General features: G+C 38.1%; 2 protein-coding genes across 3 annotated transcripts; both read right to left on the bottom strand.

The window, feature by feature from the left end:
• Window positions 1–1,333: 1,333 nt before the first annotated feature.
• On the bottom strand, window positions 1,334–3,842 carry LOC149264051 (cytochrome P450 704C1-like). Of its 2 annotated transcripts, none has more exons than XM_089427485.1 (6): window positions 3,416–3,842; window positions 3,118–3,333; window positions 2,679–2,966; window positions 2,206–2,553; window positions 1,654–1,854; window positions 1,334–1,563 (listed from the first exon to the last, which is right to left on the bottom strand). In XM_089427485.1, the coding sequence occupies exons 1-6, from the start codon at window positions 3,692–3,694 to the stop codon at window positions 1,378–1,380; spliced, it is 1,518 nt and encodes a 505-aa protein (XP_089283611.1). In that variant the 5' UTR covers window positions 3,695–3,842; the 3' UTR covers window positions 1,334–1,377. The 2 variants fall into 2 exon arrangements, with proteins under 2 accessions (XP_089283611.1, XP_089283617.1); XM_089427491.1 differs by having other exon boundaries at window positions 3,220–3,333.
• Window positions 3,843–16,404: 12,562 nt separating this feature from the next.
• LOC149264050 (cytochrome P450 704C1-like) lies at window positions 16,405–19,019 on the bottom strand. The gene is made up of 7 exons (XM_089427476.1): window positions 18,833–19,019; window positions 18,635–18,743; window positions 18,324–18,539; window positions 17,789–18,076; window positions 17,313–17,660; window positions 16,761–16,961; window positions 16,405–16,670 (listed from the first exon to the last, which is right to left on the bottom strand). Exons 1-7 carry the CDS (start codon window positions 18,910–18,912, stop codon window positions 16,485–16,487), a joined length of 1,428 nt encoding a protein of 475 aa, XP_089283602.1. The 5' UTR covers window positions 18,913–19,019; the 3' UTR covers window positions 16,405–16,484.
• Window positions 19,020–22,322: the final 3,303 nt, after the last annotated feature.

Below are 22,322 nucleotides of genomic sequence, written 5' to 3'. Positions count from 1 at the left end.
ATGGTAGTCATGCAAGAATCCATGTGTTTTGTCTTTATGGAGAGATGAATACCGTATAGCATAGGAAATATGGCTCGCCGTGCGAGCGAACCACTAGAAAATTTTACCAAAGAATTAAGTTTTTACTGTTCTGGCACCGCCGATCACATAAATTCCAGGCCTGCAGAAAGTGATATTCTACCTAAAATATGGACCACCTGATATTCTAGCGAAAATATAGGTAGATAATTTGTTAATTTCTTTAGAGAGTTTAAAATTTGATAGGGAAGATTTCGTGAGTTTAAAATTTGATAGTGAATATTACTGTTCTGGCACCGCCGATCACATAAATTCCAGGCCTGCAGAAAGTGATATTCTACCTAAAATATGGACCACCTGATATTCTAGCGAAAATATAGGTAGATAATTTGTTAATTTCTTTAGAGAATTTAAATTTTGATAGGGAAGATTTCGTGAGTTTAAAATTTGATAGTGAATATTAAAAAGAAAGATTGTAAATTTTTTATTTTTATTTTTGTTTTCTTATTTTAATTATAGAACATATACATTAGAACTTTTTGTTATCCAAACATATGTATAGATTTACATATACATTAGAAACTTTTGTTATCCAAACATATGTATAGATTTACCTCTGTATTCAAAATAAATAATCTAAAACCTTCAAAAACCACCAGTAAAAATAAGCTGAATATAACAGAAAAAAAAATAATAATAAGCTTGCCTTTATAAAATCTATAAAAAATGATAAACCTATCTCTGTCCCCCCAAAGTGAATTCTAAAATCTATAAAAAGATTATAAACCTATCTCTGTTCCCCAAAAGTCGGGGATTCTTTAATACAATAAAATTAAATCAATTTTAAAATAGAATTAACATTTTAAAATAGAATTAATTATTAGTCCAAGAAAAACAATTGAAAATAGAAATAATTATTCGTGCTGAACGATGTCGTCCAAGAAACCCATATTCTTCAGTACCCAAACGGTGGCCTCGACGGACTTTAATAAAAGTTAGGTAACCATAAGGCCGAAACCAGCCTGGTTAGCATTTTAAAAATGAAGACCTTCCTATAATACAAGTTGCATAGAAAAAAGTCACTCAAGTTTCCTGTATTATTTTACTTCAACATTTCATTAGAATATAAAGAAATTTTACATCAACATTTCATTAGAATATAAAGAAATTTTACTTCAACATTTCATTAGAATATAAAGAAATTTGTTGCTAGACAAACTGTAAACTCGGTATCCCAGATCAGCGCATACGACTACAGAATTTTATTATGGGCAAAGAGCATTATGGGCATTGCATTTTATTATGGGCATTGCTCTTTGCCCAATTCGTGTTCCTTGATATAAAACTGTGCTCATCAATCTAATCTAATCTAGGCTTGACACGCAGATTTAATCCATCCTCACCCATATGGAGTGTCAGTGAAGGACGATATCTCACTTCCATTCCTTCCACTAATTCAAATTTGAAGAAACGGATAAGCACAGCGGCAACAATCTTCATTTGCATGTAAGCAAAATCCTTGCCCAGACACATGCGAGGTCCTGCCTGCAAGCCAAGCGTACACGTTATCGATTTCCAGTTATTGTCAGAGGCGTGTTTTCATAAGATTAAATGTCATGGTTACGCCATTTTTACCTGAAATGCAGTAAACTTGAATGGTGATTCGGGTTGAAAAATCCCATTATGAAGCCATCTCTCAGGCCTAAACTCCTCCGCATCACTGCCCCAGAGGTACGTCATCCTTCCCATAGAATAAGGAACATAGGCGACCATATCACCTTTCTTGACTTTGAATCCATCGGGAAGGATATCCTCAGAAACTGCATGCTTTCCATCCTACATTTAATGGTTTTGTCAATTAAATATCAGCCATAATCTTGGATCCGTAAAGATTCAAACAAAATGGAAAACAAAGTATACTGAATCCCGCAGACCCTAATCTCAGGATAGGAATCCAAATTGAAATGAATTTGCCCATCTTTTTCCAGAAGACAAGGCATAAGAGAAAGCCTACAAATGAGAAGGAAATGTGATATAATATTTGATCATAGCCTCACAGGAATTCCAATACATTTTCACTTGAGGAGAAACGAGGCTATATAGATACAATTACCTCATGAACAATAAAAAGTCAAAAGACTGTTAAGGTTACCTAAATGCCTGAAAAAAGATGGGGCAGTGTCTTACCAGAGGAACAGCTGGGTACAAGCGTAAGGTCTCTGATAAAGCTGCATGGAGATAGTGCATCTTATCCAGTACTGTATGTGTCAGACTTTGAGAGAACATGCTAATAGACTCTTCATTGGTCAAACATTCATTCTCCTTCAAGACCAGGTCATGACTTTCTTGAAGAAGCTTTTTTTCAACATCCGGATGCTTGCAAAGCAAATGAAAGAACCAACAAAGGGTAAGTGCAGTTGTGTCCCGGCCAGCTATTAAGAAATTCAGAATAATATCTCGTAGATACTTATCAGAGTAATTCTCTGGTTGTTTCCCTGTGAGTGCAATAAAACGAGAGAGTATGTCCGGTTTCACCTGTAAATATATTTGAAAGCCAATGCCAGAGAAACAAGGTCATCAGTTCCAGGATTAGCAGACTGTAAAAATTTGAAAAGATAAGTTGCAAATCAGGACGAAGGCCTGTGTGGGTATTCTCTTACATAATCATTCTGGACAGAAATCTCTTGTTTTCTGCTCTGAATGACATTATACACAAAAGCATCCACCGTTTTGATGTTATCCTTCATGGTGGCCTCTGACAGCAAATTGAAGTATCTTTTTAATTTCCAAGAAACGTCAAAATAACGCCACATAAGCAAAGCATTTGCAGTATCAAAAGCCATTGCAAAAGATGCCTCTGCTCCAGAGTTGGTATTTGTTAAGCTGTTGATGTCCACCCCAAACCCCAGTTTACAGAATCCATCCATTGTTGATCTCAGTAACAGACCCTATAATTTCCATTTATCCATAACAGAATCATTAATGTGATTTTGCATCTTGCTATTTGCTATAGACTATTCACACAAAGGAGAAGAAGAAATGCAATTCTAATTATAAAAATTTTCGGAGGGTATGGGATATGTGAATGATTTAACATGCCTGCATCTCTACGGTTTGCTTTGATCGGAATTTTTCCAGTAGAATTTTGGAAAGTTTGATCGCGTTCTCCCTAAAAACAACACTGCTGAAGTCCTTCAAGACCTTGGTGGAGAATTCGAAACTAGCTAATTTTCGCTGTTCTTTCCACAGCTGGCCATCAACGCTGAAAATACCATCTCCAAGAAGGTCTTCCAAAACGTCATGGTGGGGTTTTCCCTGTCATCAATTTTCAAAACAAAGAAATCATAAGCATATCGCAACAACTTCAATATATATATGTACACAGCAGAAAGCTGACCTTGATGTAGTTTGCAAAATTAGATCTGAGGATGTGCTCCACGTTTGCAGGATGAGTGGTGACAACATAGCTGAAGGTAGGATAAGGTATCCTGTATGTTCTATGGCGCCTGTGATGATGAAGAACAAAGTCATGAAGGCGTTTAAAATTGATGATTATACCAAACATTGTTGCAGCTACAGGTGGGCGTGTGTCATCTCTCCAATTCATTTTGAATAACATAATGACTAAGAGAACCAGTGTCACAGTTCCTGCTGCATACTCCGTGCTCCATTCCATTGTTTCTCAGGTTTCAGAACGATTGATAATGGAATCAAACTATTAAGGTATCAGATTTTTTTCTCAATCAATTATTAAGGTGTGAAGAGCAAATATGCCTATGCCGATGCCTATGCTCATCTCAACACGATGAAATGTACCCTACGAACTTCACCTATATGTTCCATTTTTATAATTGGTTAAGGTAACACTTGAAAAATTGGTTATTTTTTAAATAAAATATATTAAACTAATTTTAAAATCAAACATATTGATTTTCCCATGAAAAAACTAAAATAAAAATATTTAAATCATTCCGATAAAATATTTAAAAGATACGAAAATGATATTAAAAATATTTAAATCACACGAAAATGATGTGCATGTGACCTCGCTTCGTGGAGAGAACACGTATCTGGTCCGGCTCACCATGAAACTTTTAACCCACGCGACCACCAATCTGGATACCAGTTGTAGGTACCGCACTAAATTATTCCAGATCGTGATCCAGAGACTGACACAGAGGACCAGTATCTTTAGCAGTTCCATATGAGACAATGGATGTAATAACCATGAATCTAAACCCACACGCCCCATGTCAGCGCCGTCCGGACTATTGGGTGTCAACTGAGAAAAATGAGTCGGTCCGGATCTAACGGGTCTGGAAAATGAACACGGTCTCTAACAGGAGGGATGCCCCTACGGATACTCGTTCAATGACCTTTTTTATTTATTTTTTACTTTTCATATATATAATTATTGAGACATAAATGCCATATATATATAATTATTGAGAAATAATAGTAATAGCAGTTGTTTTGCTGGTAACATGTTAAAGTCAATTTTGAGAGAAATGCCAAAGTCAATTTTGAAAGAAATATAAATGTAAGAAACTACTATTCCCGTAGCATGTCAGACCGCATTTATATTTTAATAAAATTGGAAATAAAAACGGCCACTACATACATATGAACCCATACATATATACACTACACTATCATTTGTATTTTAGGGTGTAAAGGGAATGTTGACGGTGTTAAAGGGAGGGCACGGAAGACTTGAAAACGTCACTTGGAGGAGCTCTTTACATCGTTGGTTTACGAATCTCTAGGGTTTTAGTTAGTCTAACTTCACAATTAAAAAGTAGCTGGCAGAGGAAACACTTTCCATATAATTACACTTACCTATTTTTATTTGGTAATATTGAAAACCTAGAGTTTACCTATATAATACTTATATATAATTTAATTATTTGATTATAGGAATATATTTTTACATATAGGTTAATTTTAATAATTAATTATTAAGGTCATTTCAATTAATTATTAATAATATTATTAGATAGTTGATTAACTTTGTAATAAAGCACATCAAAAGTATAGGAATTTTAAATAGTTATAATTAAACGACTAAGATCAATAACTTCATCTTTGATTTAACAAACTTAGTACAATGATTCATGTGTCAAAAAGTTAAAAAACACATCAAAAGCACAACTGTTAATTTTAGTAAATAGCTAGTTGTAATAGCTAGTATACAACTGTTATCTGCCATTGATTAAACATATTAAGAGTTATCCATTCAAGACATGCCAAACTCAACAAAATTTAATAATTTGTGTCGATCAATCAAGATTGTTATCCATTCAAGAAATGTTAATCAACTTTCATGCTTTTGGGCCAAAAGCAAGAAAATTTAATTATTTGTGTTTAAACGGGTCAATCAAGATTTGGGTTGTCGAATAAATGAAAGACTGCTTTAAAGGCACCCTTAGCAACTAGTCTTCTCCTCTAAAGAGCATTTGTAACACCCCCAGTTACTTTGGTTTTATTTCTTTTTACAAACAAGTTAGAATTCTTAATTAATTAACTCATGGATGACCACAAGATTTCCTAACTTCTAGTTGGAGAAAACAATTATTCCTTACGCAAAGGATTTCTTTTAAAAAAGAAAATATGGGAGAAGGAGGGCGTTGACAAATTTTGCAGAGATAGAAGTAAGTTCCTGAGCTAGTAACGACCAGTGGAAGGCTCGATCCCTATCACGATTGTGAGTTCAAGCTTGGTCAAGTGAGTCCCGAATGCCATTAAACATCTGAAAAGAAAACCTCTCCACTGTACCTGTTGTCTGGAAGTTGGGGGAGCTCGAGGGGAGAACCGATTGCAAAGGCCATTCTTGTTGGAAGGGAAGTGTGGTCGTTTCTTAGGAGTTTTTCCCCAACAAATTTACAAAATGCAGATAAGTATTGGAACTGTTAGAATTATAGATTTTACTGTATTGATTTCTGAACATAGAGTATAATGTTGTGAGTTATTAATCTGCTTAGACTGACAATTATAAAAAAAAAAAAGGCTGATTATGAGCATGAATTCTTTATTCTGAAAATTCAAATGCAATATCTATACAAGTTCATGCAATGTATTCTTTATTCTGAAATTTAAATGTAGTATCTATACAAGTTCATGCACTCTATTCTTTATTCTAAAAACTCAAATGAGGTATCTATTTTTAATAGGTTCATGTCCAACATTTCCTTCTAGTGATAGAAAAATTATAGACAATGGACTAAAGTAATATGATTCCAAAAGGAAACTAAACACTGTCGATAACCCTGTTATTAACCATGTTTGAAAGAAGAAATAAAAATAATATTTCACCATCATTATGGAAATTATATTTGAAAGGAATAGTAACCTTGAACATAGTACAAAAGTAGGGTGCCTTTTGAAATAACGAAATGAGCCAAACTAGAAGTTTGATGTACTTCTTACTGGAATAGGAATTTAAGGGAATGAATAAAAGAAGTAATGTACAAATTATGTGCATCAAAAGAAATATTAGGAATCTTAGGTAACCCATAATAAATCAATAACGTTTAAAGGAGACTATGTAACAGTAAGCAAATCACTGTGCACAATTGTTGGCTTATATGGGCTTGACCCAGGTTCGGAAGAATTATTTAGCCAAGCAAATCCCACAACTACCGGCCCTTTCGACAACAGTCCGCAGAGCACGGACTGAGGTCTCACCCGAGGTAGCAGGGGAGGGTGCTGGAACCAGGTTTCCACACCCTTGGGATGTCTGGATGTGGTCTAGAGGTATCGCGTGCCGCTCTGCAGCCTCGCGCTGCTCTATATTCGCGCAGATCCAGACCCAGAATGATTTTAACTTTCTATGATCGCGCTGTTTACAGATCTAATCTATTTGATGAAGTATTGTAACTCAGATCTACTTAGAAGGGTCTTTAAGCAAACATTTAACAAATTTAACCAGTTCGCACACTTAGAATAAACTTAGATTCACATATATCTATAACATAAGCATGCGAGCATAGATTAAAAAGTTATATCAACCATTCATATAGTCAGATTCGCGATAACTTAGATTGTAACACAAAATTTGCAGAAGAAACTTATCTTTATTTCCACTTAGCACCAATACATCCAGATCCGCCCTATGCACTCAACTGCAGGGGTCCGCGCACATAGCTATGGACTCTTCTAGGCCTCTACGCACATAGCTACAAAGCCTCTATCACTACCCAAATACCCTACTCAGACTTATAGACACTTTCAGACTCCTTTTCTCAAGAACCCATTACATTTCAGATCCAAAAACATATAACAAAACTTAGCTACCTCTACCCATAGAGCCTCACTCTATTTATACCTTTCCATGGACTGTGATTCACAGGCGAGCCGACTCATCTTACATTTATTTACATTATTTTTGGGCAGACTACCCTTTGAATTCAACTTATTAAAAATCGTGCTCCGCGCTTCTCGCAGAATCTTTACCCCAAAATTGCGGTCTTCGTGCCCCATGACCATTACTTGGGGCTTCCGCTACCCACTAATCCCCCAACACAATCACCGTGACTTGTCTCGAGTCACTCAGCTGGTGCGGGAATCTTTGCGCGGAGGTCGGTCAGCAACTTCTGCATCTTGCCGGTCTTTGCAACAAATTCGACTGCGAGCCTTTGTACCTTTTCTAAGTGAGCCACTAAGGCATCCCTATCACTGGCAGCTTCCTGCTTTTTCGCACATACTACCTGCATCTGCGTTACCTTGCCTTCAATGGTTGTAGATACACTAAATTCTTCATCGAGCCAGGGCTGGATACGTTCTTTAAGTACTGCCTCCTGTTGCCGCACCATGTCAACTTAGGCTTTGAGCGCCTGGGCCTCTTTCATTTTGGCCAACCGTTGTGTGATAGTGACTGTCTATGCAGCCCTGCGGGCGGTGTCATAGGCCTGTTGTAGCTCGCGCACCTCGGTTTCTACTTACTAAATGGTTGGGTCCTCCTAGAGGGAGGTGAGTATCCCGAGTGACTGACCGAGTAGTCCTGAGCATTCGTGAACAACACTACTCATTGTTTCTAGTCTAGCTACAACTTTGCCGCGACGGCATTCCTGTTTGGCTGGGGGTGTGGGAGGTTGGGCCTTAAGACAGAGCTCTGCATGCTATAACATGAGTTCCTCCTGGTTTCTTGCGGCCTCTGCTTGGGCCGTGAGAAAGCTGGCTGTCATGTGTTGAATCTTTGTAGCTGGTGGGAGGTCCCTGGGGATGGCTAGCTCAAGTACTGTGCTACACGCTTCTGTAACAGCTTATTCTACCTCCCGGTATCATTCAACCATGTCCTCATGCTGGAGAGTGATCTGTTTTGTCTTTGCCTTTTGATCTGTCAAGATGTGGAAAGCTCGACCTTCTCGGGCTCGAAACTCCTGAGTTACTCCCTCTTGCAGTAGGTATAGTATTTCTTTAGACAGGACGGCTAGATTTAATTCCCAACTACCTTCGTCGCATGTGGCTATCGCTCGTACAACACCTGCTGGTAATGGGAGGATGTGTGGTGTGTGTGTGCTGACCATCTGTTCGACGGCGGCTGTGTCTTCTGTGGGCTCGCGGGTGACCCAGCCCAGGGGTCGCTCTTGTAAGGCCTGTAACTGCGCTCTAATCTCCCCCAACACAGATGTTTGCATGGTGATTAGTTCGGGCAATGCACTGGTGGTAACATTGCTTGCGGGCTGGCTACTATCCGTGAATTCTTTTTCCAGAGCCTTCACTGTTTTGGACTTTTTTCGGGTGGCCGATGATTCCTTGGCGCACAACTGCTTGAGGTGGTACTGCATCTCTGTTTCTTGTTGAGGATCCTGTTCTAACTCCATTCCCTGATCTGCTTGGTTCCCCATTGTTATTGGACTCGTGGTGGCCTCCTGCTGCAAAGCAGCTTGCTGTTCCTGGCATGTTTTTTCTACCAGCTGAGTGAGTCACTGCTGGTGTTCCTTCTTCTGCTGCTGTGTGGAAAATCTGTCGAGAACGACCTTGTCTGGGCGCACCATTCCAGAGGCCATGCTGCTAATACCGCGTAAATTGCATCATCTGTTGCAAGGAATGGGAGTGTGACCCAAGATTGCTCTAGATCCTTTTGCGTGCGGATATACACATGATGCATGTCCGCTTTGAACTTAGCCATGCTTTGAAAATTGTTGTAGATCGTGAGGGACTTGCGTGGTCTTTGAGAAATCTGTGTCTGTATCTTCCCTTCCATGGAGGTCCAAAATGCCGGGATCGTGGAAACCCTTGTTGCATCCTTTGTAGCCGAGAGTGACATATACCACACTACTTCAAGTAGGCTATCCTCAATGTTGGGAAATTGGCTCTCCTGCAGTAATTCACCTATAACCAGAAGGATTGATAAGAGCAACCATGCATAATGAAAGGTCTTACCTTTGTCCTGTGCTTCTTGACAATTGGTCAGAAATTCGTCGCATAAAAATTGTGCCCAATTGAACTAAACCCCCTCGGCACACTGCCTTGCCAATGCGATGATAGGGGCTGGTACCTCATCCGCACGACATTTTCTCATGAGTTTACCGGCTAGTAGCTGAGTGGTGACTCGTACTGCGCAGTTGCTGATGTTTGCTATGACATACCCTTGATTTCCTTTATCTAGATGGAAATTCGCTTTCACTGTTTCGGCGAGGACTCCCTTACTACTGATTCCTGCCATGTCTGCGGGGTTATTCCCTTTAAGTGGCAGGTGCGTAATCCTATGGATTAGGTCAGCTGTGATCAGGATTAGTTCTTCCAACCAGAGATATCCATCATGGATGAGACATAGCAGTTGTCAAATCACAAATATGGTGATGGTTGTGCGGTGATAGTGAGGTATCCACCTGAGATTTAGTAGCCCCGCCCTCTCCACACCTAGTAATCACTTTTGCAGAAAAAATTGTCTTTACCTAGTTCAGGGATCTTTTCGCTATCTGTAAGGTCCCAATCTTCAAATTTGATGCTTGGAATGCGCCCCATTGGCAACCCTTCGAACCTTATATCATCTGGAAGAAGCGGGCTCTGGAGTGTAGTTTTTGCAGCATCTTCGTCTTTCGATCTCTTGGTCGTCCCGGTCCATGGGAAAAGATACGGGGGTAACGGCGGAAGCTGGAACGTAGGTTCTTCTTCCTCTGCCTATGCATCAATCTAATTGATTAGGTCTTGCAGATCATCATCCTCCTCAGCGGGTTCGGGGGTTACTGCTTTGCCTTTTCAACTGCGAAGCGCTTATTGAATCGTGGGGAGGCCCGGAAAGTTCCCATCTTTTGCTTGTTCTTCCTGGGTCGCGGGGTACGTGGGGACTTAGGAACTTCAGGAACTTGAGTCACATCCTCGGGCTCTTCTTGATTCAGCTGCATTTCTTCTGCGGCCCGTGCTCGGGTTCTTTCCATAGTACTCATGGAGTTCCTAGTAGCTGCTTACTTATTGCTTTTTGTTGGTTCAAAGCGCCAAAAGTCTAGTGTCGGCCACAAATTATGAGATTTGAAAAAATCCCTTCCCTCCATTTTCAGTTCATTAGTGGCGTCAAGTTGGCAAATATTTGTGTATCTCGTCTGGAACTTTCGTCTTAATGTCTCGCCATCCTCTACTTTCTGACGTGATCGGACCTTCCTGTCAGGGCCAATGTGGCTAACAGTCATATTTTGACTTTTCCTCACGTTTGCGCTATCCTTGGGGCGCAGCTGCGAACTTGGGGACTTCCTAATTTGGTAAAGAATCCTTTTGTCGTGATGGTTTTTCACAGACTTGTTTATAGTCCCACACCTTCTTTCAATTGCTCGAGGTGTTGAGACTATAGTTTCTACTGCTAGTCATATGCTCGCAGCTTTGGTGCAAGTTCGGATTGTCCCTGCTAGCTCGGGTTGCGAGCACCTCTAAAGCATCTGGGTCATCAGTCTGGGGGTTATGTTCTTCCGTCAGTGCGGGCACAACCATGATAGTAGGGTCGTAGCACGTTCCTGGGCTACTCTGCTTCATAGCGCACTTTGCTTCTTTGGCTGTAACCACAGTTTATTGGTGTTGAGGGGCCTGCGGAAACTCTGTCTTTTTTGAGCTTCCTTCTGTCGTCTATTACAGGCCCAGTGAACCCATGGTATCCGCAACTTCCCTGAGCCCCTGCTAACCTTGGCGCTGGCCGCTTGGGCACCGATCTTTTGGGGTGGCTTCGGGCTCCTACTTCTAAGCTGGGTGGATGTTTATAGCCTATGCTGGTGAGGAATGCTTACTTTGTTTCGCTCTTCTAGCCATGCGCGTGCCTTCCTTCGACATCTGCGCCCTGTCGTTCGCATCTTTGGGGTTACGCCCTGTCTGGAAGCAATAGTTGTGCATGGTGTTTTCGCGGATACCTCCAGCTATTCCTTTGCTCTTATTGTCACCATCTGATTACAATTGAGCGTGGTTACTTCATGTAGTCGGTTCTACCATCATTAAACCTCTTGATCCGAGTCTGACATGCAAGAACTATCACAGTCCCATGAGAGTAGACGATCTGCTGTTGGATTAACCCTGTCCTGATCTTGCGCTGTAATCTGGTAGATACAGTCCAACTCTCCATTGCTGTCTTCGTCGCGCATGGGCTCGGTATATCGCGCCCCTTCTGCGGGGTCCAACGGGACCACTACGTGGAGAGCTTTCTTTTCGAATATCATTTTTCGTTTCTTGAGGTTGATGATTCCATTCATATCCGTTGCCCAATCTATCCCTAACAGTGCAGGATATGGGTTACTATCATCCACAATTTCGATGACCTCAAAATCAGTTTGGGTGCTAGCGCCATCGATGTCTACTGTAACTCCATGCAGGCATCCCATGGGCAGAATCTTTTGCTGGTTAGCCATCCGTAGTTGAATCGAAGACCATTGCAGTGGAGGCCTGCCCATGCATTCCCAATTATGCTTTGGTAAGACATTTGCGTCTGACCCCAAATATAAGACGACCTAATTCATCTCATAGTCACCGATCTAGACATTGAGTCACATTTCTTGTCCAGTGCACAAAGCATGTTTACCTAATTTTCGGATCATTCATGGTTCATCCGCTCTCGCGCAGCGAGTTATCAATTCCTGCAACCCCTTTACCAATTTAGCATCCCTGAGTAAGTTCATGTAGGTCTCCAAGAAGGTGGTTAGCACATATGTATCCTTCTCTGATCCTAATTGATCCTTACTTCTCGACGTAGAAGCTTCCGCGAAGCTCTTCTTGGCTTCAATAAAAATTTCCTTCGCATGCTGCAAGTCAAAGTTTGGTTGTTCCGGGGGGGCCTTACAGACCCATGCATCTGTCTCTAACTGTTTCCCCTTATCTTCTCCAATGGTAGCACCACCCTAGAGCATCATATTTATGTTTGGCTCCTCCGCACGAGGTTCATCCTTCATCATCTGGACATTTTGAGTGGGGTTAGTCAGAAGCATTCCCATTTCTCGCATCTGAGCAATCAATGTGGGGCAATCAACTGCTTCATGGTAAAATTGGTAGCAGTAAGGACAACAGGCTTTGTTCGGGTTCGTGCAATCCCGCGCGTAATGCCCTAGCCCTCCACAATTGTAGCAAATTAATTACCCTCGTCCCCATCCAGGTCCCATGCCTCCGCAGCCTCGTCCGCATCCCTGGTACCCTCCCTGCACGAATGGTGCAGTGGGATCCTGCCCACGCGCCTCTGTTTGCATTCTATAAACAAGTGTTCGATCCATCAACATTTGGTAACTGCGACAATTTCTTTCCTCGCGGCCCACCGTTCTACAAAAGTTACAAAATAATTGTTGAAGAGGGGACTGTATTAAGCTTGGCAATAGGTGACAATTGTTTTTTGCATGCTTTCCTCCCACCTCACAGATTGCGCATTAGAGTGTGGGTGCCATGCTTGGCCCAGCTTGTACCTCTGGTCACAACGTTATTGGCCCCCCTCCTACCACATAGTTCGTAAAGATCGGACAGTGGTCCTTATCGTGGCCCGGTCCCTTACATTTGATACACCATACTTCTTCCCGTACCTCTGTCCTAGGCGCCTATCCTTGTTTCAAGCTTCGCATCTCTAGACATAAGTTTTGTATTTGCGCTTGGATTTGTTGTACTCCCAACCCTGGGTCCTGTATTAGGGTTTCGTGCAGCCACATTGCTACCTCCAACGCTTCAGCTTGGGTTGAGATCTTTTGTTGTGATAGAGTCGATCTCAGATATGGCGTCAAATATGCGACAAACCAAGTGCGGTGCTGCACATCTGTCAGTGTCATATTGGCCTCGCGGATGGTGCTTTTCAACCTCTGGTCTAAATCCCATGGGGTTTCACCAGGAAACATTACAATCTCCTTGAACCCAATAACTGATTGTGCTTCTGACTTGGGTCACCCAAATTCCTTGTTTAGTGCCTCCTGGATTGCTGTCATTCCTTCATTTGGATGATCACTTGAATATTTCATGTACCAGGTCAATGTGTGGTCCTGTAACGCGCTAACTAAGGTAGCCTTCTTAATGTTATCATCTGTGATGCCCTGAGCATCCCATATAGACTTTATCATAAACCAGAACTGACTCGGTTCCTCATTTCCTATCCCTTTAAATGTTGGCAGCTACACTGCGCTCACCATCCCGACTTTTGGTGGTGGTGGGGTTGGAGGTGGGGTCGGGGTTGGTGTGGACGGATTCGATGTAGGTGAAGTAGGTGGTGGTGTGGACGGAGGTGGTATCAGTGGGAAGCACTCCCTGATCAACTGGATTGCACTCCCTAGTGAGAACCTCACGAGCTCCTCCTCGCTTTCCGGGAAATGGAAGCTAAAGCACTGTTCTATACTCCTCCCGTTCCACAGTAACCTCTTCCGCTCCGCATTACTCCAGACATCAATAAATGCGCATAATCTGTTTTTCACACAACATCATCTTAATCCAAGTATTCAATGATTTGATATACCTACCCCGAGGTCCTTGAAGAAACTGCCTTTCTGCTTTGCTATAGCTCACAGTTGTATCTATTGCGAACTCGGTAATAAATCCTCCTATTACCCGATCTAGCCAATGATCTACTGCGCGTGCGATTTTATCTTCTGTGGCTTCTAGCCTGTGCACCAGTTCTGGGGTCCACACAATAGGCTGGTCCAATCTTCACCTTCCCACGATGTCAGCTAGTCTTGTGATCCACTCGTACAGTTTTATCAGAAATGACGTGAAGAAGATTTCGTGAATATCTATGAATATATAATGGTCCAACCAATATTCCTCTGATACTCGCGGGTTTCTGTTTTCTTGGGTGACGAACTCGTGGAGTTTCAGATCCCACCACTCTTCAATCTCTTTCTTTGTAGGGTTCCAGTGCCCCAACATCAGATACTCCTTAGGCAAATCCCGATCCTGGCAATAGAACCATTTGTTGGCTTATATGGGCCTGACCCAGGTTCAGAAGAATTATTTAGCCAAGCAAATCCTGCAGCTACCAGCCCTTTCGGCAACAATCCGCGGAGCGCGGACTGAGGTCTCACCCGAGGTAGCAGGGGAGGGTGCTGGAACCAGGTTTCCACACCCTTGGGATGTCTATATGTGGTCTGGAGGTATCACGCGTCGCTCTGCAACCTTGTGCTGCTCTATATTCATGCAGATCAGGACCCAGAATGATTTTATCTTTCTATGATCACACTGTTTATAGATCTAATCTATTTGATGAAGTATTGTAACTCAGATCTACCTAGAAGGGTCTTTAAGCAAACATTTAATAGATTTAACCAATTCGCACACTTAGAATAAACTTAGATTCACATATATCTATAACATAAGCATATGCGCATAGATTAAACAGTTATATCAACCATTCATATAGTCAGATTCGCGATAACTCAGATTGTAACACAGAATTTGCAGAAGAAACTTATCTTTATTTCCACTTATCACCAATACATCCAGATCCGCCCTATGCACTCAACTGGGGTCTGTGCACACAGCTATGGACTCTTCTAGACCTCTGTGCACATAGCTGCAAAGCCTCTATCACTACCCAAATACCCTACTCAGACTTATAGACACTTTCAGACTCCTTTTCTCAAGAACCCATTACATTTCAGATCCAAAAACATACAACAAAACTTAGCTACCTCTACCCATAGAGCCTCGCTCTATTTATACCTTTCCATGGACCGTGATCCATGGGTGGGCCGACTCATCTTACATTTCTTTACATTATTTTTGGGCGGACTACCCTTTGACTTCAACCTATTACAAATCGCGCTCCGCGCTTCTCATGGAATCTTTACCCAAAAATTGCGATTTTCGTGCCCCATGACCATTATGCGAGGCTTCCGCTACCCAACAACAATCGAATAACAGAGATGGCTCTTTTAAATAAACATGTGTAGTAGTTGAGATAATAGGAATTGCTGTAGTAGTTGAGATAATACGAATTTGTCAATTTCTTTTTAAAATTTGATAGTGAAGATTAGTGAGTTTAAAATTTGATAGTGAATATTAAAAGAACATTGAATTTTTTTTTCATTGTTTAAATTGATTTTTGTTTTTTTATTTTAGTTATAGAACATATACACTCAACTTTAAAACCTTCTGTTATCCACACATATATATAAATTTACTTCTGTATTCAAAATAATTAATCTCAAACCTTCAAAAACCACTAGTAAAAATATGCTGAATATAAACTTATTTTTATAGAAATTAAAAAAATAATAATAAACTTGCCTTTATAAAATCTATAAAAAGATTATAAACCTATCTCTGTCCCCCAAAAGTGAATTCTAAAATCTATAAAAGATTTCCCTCGAATCTGAATTCAGATAAAGTCAACCTATCTCTGTCCCTCGAAGGTGAATTCAGATAAAGTCAGGGATTATTTAATACAATAAAATCAATTTTAAAATAGAATTAATTATTAGTCCAAGAAAAACAATTGAAAATAAAAATAATTATTCGTGCCGAAAGATGTCGTCCAAGAAACCCATATTCTTCAGTACCCAAACGGTGGCCTCGACGGAGTTTAAAAATGAAGACCTTCCTATAATACAAGTTGCATAGAAAAAGGTCACTCAAGTTTCCTGTATTATTTTACTTCAACACCCAAACGGTGGCCTCGACGGACTTTAAAAATGAAGACCTTCCTATAATACAAGTTGCATAGAAAAAAGTCACTCAAGTTTCCTGTATTATTTTACTTCAACATTTCATCAGAATATAAAGAAATTTGTTGCTAGACAAACTGTAAACTCGGTATCCCAGATCAGCGCATACGACTACACGAGGCGCTATGAATTTTATTATGGGCATTGCTCTTTGCCCAATACGTGTTCAGGATGTTCAATGAAATGTTTTCCATCTGTACTACTATAGGGTTTTAACATTTTACGACTCAGTATACAACATGCCTTCAATTACATAAAACCTAAACCTGCGAAATAGCTAAGCAAATGCCAAATTGTGTACAACTGAGGAAAGCTTTCAATATTGTACAGTATGCCTTACTTTGATATAAAACTGTACTCATCAATCTAATCTAATCTAGGCTTGACACGCAGATTTAATCCATCCTCACTCATATGGAGTGTCAGTGAAGGACGATATCTCACTTCCATTCCTTCCACTAATTCAAATTTGAAGAAACGGATAAGTACAGCTGCAACAATCTTCATTTGCATGTAAGCAAAATCCTTGCCCAGACACATGCGAGGTCCTGCCTGCAAGCCAAGCGTACACGTTATCGATTTCCAGTTATCGTCAGAGGCGTGTTTTCATAAGATTAAATGTCATGGTTACGCCATTTTTACCTGAAATGCAGTAAACTTGAATGGTGATTCGGGTTGAAAAATCCCATTATGAAGCCATCTCTCAGGCCTAAACTCCTCCGCATCACTGCCCCAGAGGTACGTCATCCTTCCCATAGAATAAGGAACATAGGCGACCATATCACCTTTCTTGACTTTGAATCCATCGGGAAGGATATCCTCAGAAACTGCATGCTTTCCATCCTACATTTAATGGTTTTGTCAATTAAATATCAGCCATAATCTTGGATCCGTAAAAATTCAAACAAAATGGAAAACAAAGTATACTGAATCCCGCAGACCCGAATCTCAGGATAGGAATCCAAATTGAAATGAATTTGCCCATCCTTTTCCAAAAGACAAGGCATAAGAGAAAGCCCACAAATGAGAAGGAAATGTGATATAATATTTGACCATAGCCTCGCAGGAATTCCAATACAATTTCACTAGACGAGAAACGAGGCTATATAGATACAATTACCTCATGGACAATAAAAAGTCAAAAGACTGTTAAGGTTACCTAAATGCCTGAAAAAAGATGGGGCAGTGTCTTACCAGAGGAACAACTGGGTATAAGCGTAAGGTCTCTGATAAAGCTGCATGGAGATAGTGCATCTTATCCAGTACTGTATGTGTCAGACTTTGAGAGAACATACTAATAGACTCTTCAATGGTCAAACATTCATTCTCCTTCAAGACCAGGTCATGACTTTCTTGAAGAAGCTTTTTTTCAACATCCGGATGCTTGCAAAGCAAATGAAAGAACCAACAAAGGGTAAGTGCAGTTGTGTCCCGGCCAACTATTAAGAAATTCAGAATAATATCTCGTAGATACTTATCAGAGTAATTCTCTGGTTGTTTCTCTGTGAGTGCAATAAAGCGAGAGAGTATGTCCGGTTTCACCTGTAAATATATTTGAAGGCCAATGCCAGAGAAACAAGGTCATCATGAGTACCAGCACTAGTAGACAGTAAAAATTTGAAAAGATAAGTTGCAAATCAGAACGAAGGCTTGTGTGGGTATTCTCTTACATAGTCATTCTGGACAGAAATCTCATGTTTTCTGCTCTGAATGACGTTATACACAAAAGCATCCACCGTTTTGATGTTCTCCTTCATGGTGGCCTCTGACAGCAAATTGAAGTATCTTTTTAATTTCCAAGAAACGTCAAAATAACGCCACATAAGCAAAGCATTTGCAGTATCAAAAGCCATTGCAAAAGATGCCTCTGCTCCAGACTTGGTATTTGTTAAGCTGTTGATGTCCACCCCAAACCCCAGTTTACAGAATCCATCCATTGTTGATCTCAGTAACAGACCCTATAATTGCCATTTATCCATAAGAGAATTATTAATATGATTTTGCATCTTGCTATTTGCTATAGATCAGTATCCACACAAGGGAGAACAAGAAATTCAACTGTAATTATAATTTTTCGGAGCGTATGAGATATGTGAATGATTTAACATGCCTGCATCTCTGCGGTTTGTTTTGTTCGAAATTTTTCCAGTAAGATTTTGGAAAGTTTTACTGCAGCGTATGAGATATGTGAATGATTTAACATGCCTGCATCTCTGCGGTTTGTTTTGTTCGAAATTTTTCCAGTAAGATTTTGGAAAGTTTTACTGCAGTCTCCCGAAAAACAACACTGCTGAAGTCCTTCAACACTTTGGTAGAGAATTCGAAACTAGCTAATTTTCGCTGTTCTCTCCACAGCTCGCCATCAACGCTGAAAATACCATCTCCAAAAAGGTCTTCCATAATGTCATGGTGGGGTTTTCCCTGTCATCAATTTTCAAAACAAAGAAACCATAAGCATTCATAAGCATATATATATATATAGACACACACGACTCAAAATACAGCAGAAAGCTGACCTTGATGTAGTTTGCAAAATTAGATCTGAGGATGTGCTCCACGTTTGCAGGATAAGTGGTGACAACATAGCTGAAGGTAGGATAAGGTATCCTGTATGTTTTATGGCGCCTGTGATGATGAAGAACAAAGTCATGAAGGCATTTAAAATTGATGGATTATACCAAACATTGTTGCAGCTACAGGTGGGCGTGTGGCACCTGATCTCCAATTCATTTTGAATAACATAATGACTAAGAGAACCAGTGTCACAGTTCCTGCTGCATACTCCGTGCTCCATTCCATTGTTTCTCAGGTTTCAGAACGATTGATAATGGAATCAAACTATTAAGGTATCAGATTTTGTTCTCAATCAATTATTAAGGTGTGGAGCAAATATGCCTATGCCTATGCCTATGCAAATATCATGCCATGCCTTACAAGCACGAGTCGGTCAGAACGTCTTGTCACCATGTGCAGCTGTGGAGGTTACATTTATGGTACAGCTGGTGGTAGGAATGTAGACAAGAAAATTATCACTTTGGTAGGGTCTTTAAAAACTATTGCATATCCATACATTTTCTAAATATGGATTGGGTATCGAATAAAATCATGAAATGAAGTTTCACGAGGTGAAGTCTAAATCAAAATGTTAAAAATTTTAAAATTAAAATTTTAGTTATTGGAATTGTGTTTGGAAATTTCGATTTTTAAATAAAAATAAAAAATAAAATTGATTTTAAAGAATATTGATTAGTTTTTATTTAATAAAATTTGATATATACAAATAAATATGTTTATATATAAATATAGTTAAAAGAAATTTTAGTTAATTATAAGTTTATATATTTAAATAAATAAATTTAATAAACAAATTAATTAATTAATTAACTTTTTTTTGGTCTAATTAAAAGTAGTTGTTTTCTTATTTAAAAATAACATTTACTTCCAGTGGTTTGAATAATGAGTATCTTTACTTAACTGATTGCCATGATTTTATTCTTCATCTTATCCTTACAATGAACCACACTTTTTGAGCAGAAATGCTTGGACAAATAAATTTTAATGTGATTATGACCGAAAACATGTTTCAAAAACTTGATAAAGATCACAAAACCCTTAATACAATAAATTGATTTGATTTAAAAATATTTTTTATTTATTAATATGAAAAATATTTATAGAAATTTTCAATTTCAAACCAAAAATAATCTATTAAATTTAAATATAATTTATTTATCCACCCATTAAACTCGCTATCCACAGTATTGCCTGACAGTTGTCCCATCCCATCACGACCTCACAGGCGTTTACAAAATTGGGAGTCCGCTGTGAGAATCACCAGCGGCATCACGACACCAAAAAGTAAATTGAGGTAGCTAATGACCTCACAGGCGTTTACAGAATTGAGAGTCCGCTGTGAGAATCACCAGCGGCATCACGACACCAAAAAGTAAATTGAGGTAGCTAATTTTTGTTTTGGTTCAATTTCAATGTGTAATTTAAAGTTGTATGAAAATTTTACAGGTAAAGTAAATTGAGGTAGTTCATTTTTTTTTGGTTTTATTTCAATTTGTATGATTTTATTGCGTTAATATATAGTTAAATGAAATTTGAATTTAAACCATAGTGTGTCTACATTTAAATAAGCTAATGCATATGACATATCTCAACCATATTCATTAATGTAGTTGTGCTAGTATTTAGACTTATTCTTATTAAGAAATAGTTTTGCCGCTATAAACATGTTACATTCACTTGTTTTCATTTAACTTGTGGCAAATTGTCTAAATTTCCTCCAAACCCACTTCATATAATTTTGCATTAACAATTGTAAATCTTAAATTTCATTTATTTTTATATTTAATAATATAAAAAACTTATAACACTTGATGAATATTAAATATTTTATACCATTTTTAAAATTTAAATTTTATAAATAAAACAATTTTAAAATATTTATTTATTTTTAACATGTAAACTAGCACAACATTTTCCATCTATTATAAACACATAAACTCTATATATCTAAACACATAACTCTTATATAAATTATCACTACAATTACAATAACAAAACTAATAATGATATTAGTTTTTTTTTTTTTTAATTAATTAATTAATTTATTTTTTTTTAATTTTGTTTTTAAATTTTTATATTTAATTTTTAATTTTTTTAATTTTTTGGGTAATTATTATTTTTTAAATGAGGTTTATTTTTTATTTTTTTGGGTTCAATTTGTTTTTCTTTAAATTATTTTTTTTAAGCTGTGGTTCACGGTCACTAAGTGGCCGCTACATTCACGGGAAAATATCCCGAAGGGATCTACCCGTCGGCCAATCTTAACATGCCTAACCCCGAGGGCGTCGAGGAGATTTGACCCCGTGACCTCCCATACTGGGAAAGTGCTTTAGCAACGGGAACTCGACCATTTGAGCTATCCCTTGGGGCTAAAAGTTTTTCTTTAAATTATATATATATATATATGAATGAAAAAAAATTATATATATATATATATATTTTTAATTTTTTTTTTCTTTCTTTAATTTTTTATTCATTTTTTTACGAGTTAATTTTTTTTTTTTTTTTTTTTTATATTTTTACAGGTGTTTTGTTTTTGTTTTTTTATATATTTTTTTGTATTTGATTTTTTTGTCATGTTTTTTTATTTTATTTTTATTTTATGTTTTATATTTTTTTATTTTTGTTTTATATATATATATATATGTTTTATTACTAACATGTTTTTATTATTTTTTATTTTTGTCTTTTATTTTTACATTTTTATAGTTTTTTTGTTTTGTTTTTCTTTATATATATATATATATATAATTTTATTTATTTATTTATTTATGTTTAAAATCACCAACATTTAAAAAAAATTATCCACACTTAATTTATTAGAAAATTTAAAGTATAAAAACTAAGCCCTTCAAACAAAAAGGGCAGCGTTTTTCAAAATCAAGATGAAAATCACTAACATTTAAAAAATCAATAGCCAAGGAAAAAATAAGCCTTGTAAAAAAATCTTTTGAACACTTTTCAAAATCATCATGAAAATCACTAACATTTAAAAAAATTGTTCATGCTTGATACATAAAAAAAAGTAAAGTGGTAAAAATATGCTCCAAAAAAAAAGGAGTATTCTAATCACCATTTTCAAAATCGAGTAATTTTTTGCTACCTCAAAAAAACGGCTACTAGGACATTTAATCACCATTTTTCAAAATCAAGTGATTTTTTGCTACCTCAAAAAAATGGGTACTAGGTCATTTAACCACTATTTTTCAAAATCGAGTGATTTTTTGCTACCTCAAAAAAACGGGTCTCGTTTGATTGGTAACTATATTAAGGATGCAAATCTAACTAAAAACATGCCTAATTGCCACATCATTCTAACCCACACTGGTTGAATCTAAGTACATTTTGACAATTTCTTATGTTTATGGAAGTTCATGAATAGTTTCATCATCCTTTAAAACCCCATAGCGTGATTTAATAGATTGAACCTAATTGGATGTATCTAACTTATCCATTTGGAAAAATTATAACCCTAATGTAGAGCATAACACAATTTTCTTCCAAATTCGAGATTTGGCATTTGAATTGAACCAAGTTTCCCATCATTGAAACCATTTCAAAGGTTATTATAATGTTCCTACATTCTCCATGTATCTACTACAATAGCACATTTATTACCTGGAATGGATT

The sequence above is a fragment of the Pinus tabuliformis genome, chromosome 6, assembly GCF_031772625.1.
Source record: "Pinus tabuliformis cultivar Carrire ecotype Pingquan chromosome 6, CPIR1, whole genome shotgun sequence".
NCBI classification, from domain to species: domain Eukaryota; kingdom Viridiplantae; phylum Streptophyta; class Pinopsida; order Pinales; family Pinaceae; genus Pinus; species Pinus tabuliformis.
This window is presented reverse-complemented; position numbering and strand designations above follow the sequence as displayed.